Source organism: Pseudoliparis swirei, chromosome 2, assembly GCF_029220125.1.
Source record: "Pseudoliparis swirei isolate HS2019 ecotype Mariana Trench chromosome 2, NWPU_hadal_v1, whole genome shotgun sequence".
Taxonomy (NCBI): Eukaryota; Metazoa; Chordata; class Actinopteri; order Perciformes; family Liparidae; genus Pseudoliparis; species Pseudoliparis swirei.
In genome coordinates this window covers 23,771,145-23,778,644 of record NC_079389.1, presented here as the reverse complement: position 1 = coordinate 23,778,644, position 7,500 = coordinate 23,771,145, and the positions used below count along the sequence as shown (strand labels likewise).

At 46.1% G+C, this 7,500-nt stretch overlaps 1 protein-coding gene across 3 annotated transcripts in view; it reads right to left on the bottom strand.

The window, feature by feature from the left end:
• zeb2a (zinc finger E-box binding homeobox 2a) overlaps positions 1-7,500 on the bottom strand; it is a 46,384-nt gene that overhangs the window by 38,856 nt on the left and 28 nt on the right. For 2 of the 3 annotated variants that reach the window (XM_056435242.1, XM_056435250.1), the window contains exon 1: positions 5,740-6,016. In XM_056435242.1, the coding sequence (XP_056291217.1) occupies positions 5,740-5,812 (73 nt within the window). In that variant the 5' untranslated portion in view covers positions 5,813-6,016. Of the gene's footprint in view, positions 1-5,739; positions 6,017-7,266 lie in introns of those variants that run through there. The other variant, XM_056435235.1, reaches the window with a different exon arrangement.

Below are 7,500 nucleotides of genomic sequence, written 5' to 3'. Positions count from 1 at the left end.
GGGGGGCGGGGGGGGGGGTACTCTCCTTTTCTTCTCAATCAAACAGCTCTGATGGGGGGGTTAGGAATTCATATCACATGGTGCATTTTAAACTTGATTCCTGAGTTTAAGAAGCACAAAGCTCCAGGGGCCTCCAGCCCCCTACAGGAAGAACATGGAACAACACCTCCACTCTTTGGGCTCTGAAGGGAACGGAATACAGAATCTCTCAAATAAATTTCTTTTGTTTCTTAATAACTGGGTTAAATAACATTTATTGATATTATGAAAACGTCCTCATGTGAACATGGCATGTGTTTTGAGTTGTAACCATTTCTTCATTTCTCAGTATTGTTGTTGTTGTTGTTGTTGTTGTTGTAGAAGAAAGATGACTTTCAGACTCAAATAATTAACACGTTTCTTCTAATTCATGAACAAATTGAAGAGGAAACATTGAGGTTAAATATTTGTATATAATTAATAACGATTTATGCAACAAAAATAAATAATTCCGTAAACGGTTTCAGGGTTAGTTTCTAAGTCCTGTGATCCTTTAAGATGTATATCGGGGGGGGGGGGGGGGGCTATATAGGCCAGACACACACCTTCCATCCACCTTCTTTTCATCGGGCCTCCGGCGGTGAGACGCTCTGAATTGTGATTAAGAACGAGGAGAGAGGAGCTTCTCTTTGTTCTGCCCTCAGGGAGGTGTTTACTGGGGGGGGGGGGGGGGGACATTGAACCTGTCTCACTCTGACGTGAAGGGGACATTGAACCTGTCTCACTCTGACATGAAGGGGACATTGAACCTGTCTCACTCTGACGTTAAGGGGACATTGAACCTGTCTCACTCTGACGTTAAGGGGACATTGAACCTGTCTCACTCTGACGTGAAGAGGACATTGAACCTGTCTCACTCTGACGTGAAGGGGACATTGAACCTGTCTCACTCTGACATGAAGGGGACATTGAACCTGTCTCACTCTGACGTTAAGGGGACATTGAACCTGTCTCACTCTGACGTTAAGGGGACATTGAACCTGTCTCACTCTGACGTGAAGGGGACATTGAACCTGTCTCACTCTGACGTGAAGGGGACATTGAACCTGTCTCACTCTGACGTGAAGGGGACATTGAACCTGTCTCACTCTGACGTTAAGGGGACATTGAACCTGTCTCACTCTGACGTGAAGGGGACATTGAACCTGTCTCACTCTGACGTGAAGGGGACATTGAACCTGTCTCACTCTGACGTGAAGAGGACATTGAACCTGTCTCACTCTGACGTGAAGGGGACATTGAACCTGTCTCACTCTGACGTGAAGAGGACATTGAACCTGTCTCACTCTGACGTGAAGGGGACATTGAACCTGTCTCACTCTGACGTGAAGGGGACATTGAACCTGTCTCACTCTGACGTGAAGAGGACATTGAACCTGTCTCACTCTGACGTGAAGGGGACATTGAACCTGTCTCACTCTGACGTTAAGGGGACATTGAACCTGTCTCACTCTGACGTGAAGAGGACATTGAACCTGTCTCACTCTGACGTGAAGGGGACATTGAACCTGTCTCACTCTGACGTGAAGAGGACATTGAACCTGTCTCACTCTGACGTTAAGGGGACATTGAACCTGTCTCACTCTGACGTGAAGGGGACATTGAACCTGTCTCACTCTGACGTTAAGGGGACATTGAACCTGTCTCACTCTGACGTGAAGGGGACATTGAACCTGTCTCACTCTGACGTGAAGGGGACATTGAACCTGTCTCACTCTGACGTGAAGAGGACATTGAACCTGTCTCACTCTGACATTAAGGGGACATTGAACCTGTCTCACTCTGACGTGAAGAGGACATTGAACCTGTCTCACTCTGACGTGAAGGGGACATTGAACCTGTCTCACTCTGACGTGAAGGGGACATTGAACCTGTCTCACTCTGACGTGAAGAGGACATTGAACCTGTCTCACTCTGACGTTAAGGGGACATTGAACCTGTCTCACTCTGACGTGAAGAGGACATTGAACCTGTCTCACTCTGATGTTAAGGGGACATTGAACCTGTCTCACTCTGACGTGAAGGGGACATTGAACCTGTCTCACTCTGACGTGAAGGGGACATTGAACCTGTCTCACTCTGACGTGAAGAGGACATTGAACCTGTCTCACTCTGACGTTAAGGGGACATTGAACCTGTCTCACTCTGACGTGAAGAGGACATTGAACCTGTCTCACTCTGACGTGAAGGGGACATTGAACCTGTCTCACTCTGACGTTAAGGGGACATTGAACCTGTCTCACTCTGACGTGAAGGGGACATTGAACCTGTCTCACTCTGACATGAAGGGGACATTGAACCTGTCTCACTCTGACGTGAAGGGGACATTGAACCTGTCTCACTCTGACGTGAAGAGGACATTGAACCTGTCTCACTCTGACGTGAAGAGGACATTGAACCTGTCTCACTCTGACGTTAAGGGGACATTGAACCTGTCTCACTCTGACGTGAAGGGGACATTGAACCTGTCTCACTCTGACGTTAAGGGGACATTGAACCTGTCTCACTCTGACGTGAAGAGGACATTGAACCTGTCTCACTCTGACGTGAAGGGGACATTGAACCTGTCTCACTCTGACGTGAAGGGGACATTGAACCTGTCTCACTCTGACGTGAAGGGGACATTGAACCTGTCTCACTCTGATGTGAAGGGGACATTGAACCTGTCTCACTCTGACGTTAAGGGGACATTGAACCTGTCTCACTCTGAAGTGAAGGGGACATTGAACCTGTCTCACTCTGACATGAAGGGGACATTGAACCTGTCTCACTCTGACGTGAAGGGGACATTGAACCTGTCTCACTCTGACGTGAAGGGGACATTGAACCTGTCTCACTCTGACGTGAAGGGGACATTGAACCTGTCTCACTCTGACATGAAGGGGACATTGAACCTGTCTCATTCTGATGTGAAGGGGACATTGAACCTGTCTCACTCTGACGTGAAGGGGACATTGAACCTGTCTCATTCCTAGTATAGTGTAGATTAAACCGGCTGATTGTATTTTTGGTTATTTAAATCTACAAAAATGTGTTCTTTTAAACCAGCGGTCCCCAACCTTTTTTGAGCCACGGACCGGTTCGGTGTCAGAAATTATTTTCACGGACCGGCAATATAAATGACGTAATAAATATGACGTCATACCATTATACGAAGGGCATAAAGTGCCAAAACTACAACTCATCATTACGCCGAATGAGTGTGAGCCGTGCTTGTTGACCTGCAACGAGCCGCTGATGGAGACGGCGACACAGACGTTTGGTCCGCTGCTCCTCACCGAGTTCTGGTCGCTGTCATTAGAACAGGCAGAGTTGTTGTGTGAAATGTCCCTTAAGGCCACCGTCATTTGCACATCCAACACATGTTCTTCTAGCTCGGACGGCTCGATTCACCGGTGGGTTTGTTTACAAATGGGTTGCAGGTCTATTCTTTTGCAGTCGGGTCTTTTGTGGTTGGAGTACCGCTCAAACTCTTTGAAAAGCCTCTTCCACCCGGTCAACGTCTGAAACATGTAGAATGTTCCGCTGTTCACTCGCCCACACAGCAGCGACTTTATCGGCCAACTTGAAAACAGTTGTCATTTCCCTGAAGTGACAGAATTCATTGAGCAGGTTGAATATGTTTTAAGATTCTTTGTCACTGTGCCGCCAGCAGAGGGTTCGACACATGAGACTCGCCTGCAGCGATGAACCCGAACTTTAAGACTCCTGAACGCGGCTCAGACACACGGGTGGATCCGCTCCTTTTTCAAAATAATATATTTTTCCGACTGATTAAAAAAAAAAAATTACAACTTTTTGTATTCACTTTTTTTCCGCGGCCCGGTTCCAACCAAGCCGTGGATCTACGGTCATGCCCGAGGTTGGGGACCCCTGCTTTAAACTACAAATTTGGTTCTTTAATCTACACTTTTGGGTTCTTTAATCTAAACTTTTGGGTTCTTCAATTTACAAAATTGGGTTCTTTAATATCCACTATTTGGGTTCTTTAATCTACACTTTCGGGTTCTTTAATCTATACTATCAGGTTCTTTATTCTTGACTTTCGGGTTCTTTAATCTACACTATCGGGTTCTATAATCTTGACTTTCGGGTTCTTTAATCTACTCTAACGGCTAAATGAATAAATTATTTTGGTTGTCAAACTTGTAGATATCGTGCTGAGGGACGAGTTGTGAACATCCTCAGAGGGGCGGAGCCTCCTCAGAGGGGCGGAGCCTCAGACATGTTCAGGGAACATTTCGTGCCCAGACATCAAAACTTCTTCATATTCATTAAAAATCACCTCAAACACTCAAAATCCAAATCTAAAATAAACTCTTCAACATCAGCTGTTCTTCATCAGCTCTTCATCATTAGCTCTTCATCATCAGCTCTTCATCGTCTCTAAAATCAAATCATCATAAATACAAACACACCAAGTATTAAATGTGTCGCATGAGGAACGATCTCCATCAGGACGGAGTCCATCCAACCGCCTTCAGATCGACACCAACGCAATAACTAGTAAACCAAGTCAAATAATTCACATTAATTAAGTCAAATAATTCACATTAATTAAGTCAAATAATTCACATTAATTAAATGAAATCGTTCACATTAATTAATCAAATAATTCACATTAATCAAGTCAAATAATTCATTAACCAAGTCAGATAATTCACATTAATTAAGTCAAATAATTCACATTAATCAAATCAAATAATTCACATTAACTAAGTGACATATTTCACACACAGCTGATTGACGGTAAACTTTCTGAATAAAGAAATTTTCTTTCTCCGTGATGAAGAAGCTAAAGACGAACAATAAGATCCAAACATCAGAAAACAGCTGCAGCTTCACAGCTGGAAGTGACGGCAGACACCGGAGATCCTGTTACACCAGATCCCCCAGATCCCCCAGACCCCCAGACCCCCCCTGGACCCTGAGGGGGGAGACCATCCAGAGAAGAAGAACAACAGGACGGCGTGAAGCCCCGGAACGACTTCAACTAGATTTAAATGACATTATTACCAACGATTTAAATGTTGTTTTCAAAAGTCAAGTTCACAGGAAAGATAAACAAACAAACAAACACAACAAGTCTCCGAGAGACTGAGTGTTTAAACCAGCAGCATTCCTCATAGTGATGAAGACGAAGAGCATCTTCATCTTTCATGCAGCAGAATTATTAAATACATAAAATTATACCAAAGACTCGTTTCACCTCCTCCAGAAGAACTTATTTAAATTAATAAACCAGAGACTGGAATGTGTCGTGAGAGAGGAAACTAAAACACAACTAGGCATTAAATAGTTTGTTGTTTGTTGTTTGTTGTTTGTGTCTTGATGTGATCTTTAAAGTCTATTATTCTCTTTCAGTCTGTTTTGTGGCGCGGGCGCAGCCAACAGGTCCTCGCGCGGAGCCGCCGCACGGATAACGGTTTGCTGCTCTGAGAGTCTCCGGGACCCGGACCAGGACCCGGCGCGTCCCGGCTCCCGGTCCCGGCTCCGGGTCCCTCCCAGCGTGAGGCCCGGGGCTCCACGCAGACTCCGGTCCCCCTGGAAGCTCCACAAAGTCCCGTTAGAGAACTTTGCGTGTCCCGGGGCGCGTCCCGGGACACGCGGGGACGCCCCGGGCCCCGAAGGGGGACCGCAGAGTTCGGGGACTGGCTGCGGGTCTCGGTGCGGGTCTCGGTGCGGGTCTCGGGGTCTTACCGTTCTTCCTCCGCGGGTTGGCCTGCTTGCGCCTCTTGCAGCGGGGTCCCTCCGCCATGACGTGCGGCTTCATGGAGGACTCGCTCCGGTCCGCATGGGCTCCTGATCCGGATCCGCTGCTCCTCCTCCGCGAGACTGACAACCAGCACACACAGAGTAAGTCCCGGTCCGGGTCCTGGTCCCGGACCCGATCACTGAGACCTGCAGACTACTTCACGGGATCCGATCCGTCCGGACACTTTGTTTGACTTTGTTTGTTGCACCGAGCGACGGGAGAGATGACACACACACACACACACACACACACACACACACACACACACACACACACACACACACACACACACACACACACACACACACACACACACACACACACACACATACCACCACGCACACACACAGACACACCACACACACACACACACACAGGAGGGATGAGGGGTGAGACACACACACACAGACATAGTCACTATAGACACATTCACACACACACGCGCAAACACATACGCTCACTTACACACACACACACACACACACACACACACACACACACACACACACACACACACTTATAGACACACACACCCACGCGCTCACACACGTTCACTTACACACACATAAAATAAATAATAAATACACAAAATAAACTTGATGATTTAAATGTTTTTTTCTAGGAGTAAAAAGTAGTCCCAAAATCGTTGATTATCGATCAGGAAATAAACCTGAATATATAATAATATATATACCTGGATAATATTATACCTGAAATTATGTTCATATTTATACCTGGAAATATTATTTATACCTGAAAATAAGTGATTATATGTTTATATGTGTGAATATATATATATATATATATATAAATGTGTGTGTGTGTGTGTGTGAATATACGTTAATATTATTGTCAATATGAGAGAATATATATATATATTTGTATAAATGTTTTAATATTAACACATAATATGTTCATAAATATGTATATATATATAATATGTTCATATATATATATATATATAATATGTTCATATATATATATATATATATATATATATATATATCATATGTTCATATATATATATATATATATATATCATATGTTCATAAACATTGTGTGTTAACAGTGGATATGAGCGCGAGCTCGTGAGTCTCGGCTCTCGTCGTTAATCTTTCTTCAGGTCAATAAAACCATAATTTTATAATATTTCCAAACCTTCTAAATGTCTTTCTGGTATTTTAACGTCTGTCTGAAATCATCTGATTTAAATCTTAAATCATCTGATTTCCGGTGTTTCTAAATGTGAGTCCTGCTCCCGGAGGTCTGAGCGGGGAGCGGCGGCGCGGCGGCGGGGACCGGAGCTCCGGCTCCCGGCCGGCCGGCCTACCTCTGACCGCCCTCCTCCTCCATCCAACACCTGGAGCGGGCGCGCGCACCTGTCTCCTCTCACCTGGGCGCGCCGCGCAGGTACCTGTCGCGCTCCTGATTGGCTCCTGAAAGAAGAAGAGCGGAGGCTACCGGAGACTTACCGGAGACCACCGGAGACCACCGGAGAGGGTCCGGGGCTTCCTCCCGGAAAGAAGCAGCGAGGGAGAGAAAAAAGTGCCGCTGCGCGTGAACCTCCTAAAGTACGAGGACGGTCCCGGTCCCGGTGCGTCCCGGTCTGCAGCTGAACGGTCTGGTCCTCCTCCCGGAGCCCGTCACCGATTCTCCGGTTTCTGCACCAGGAACAGGCGCGAGACCTTCGAGCAGCACGCGCCACC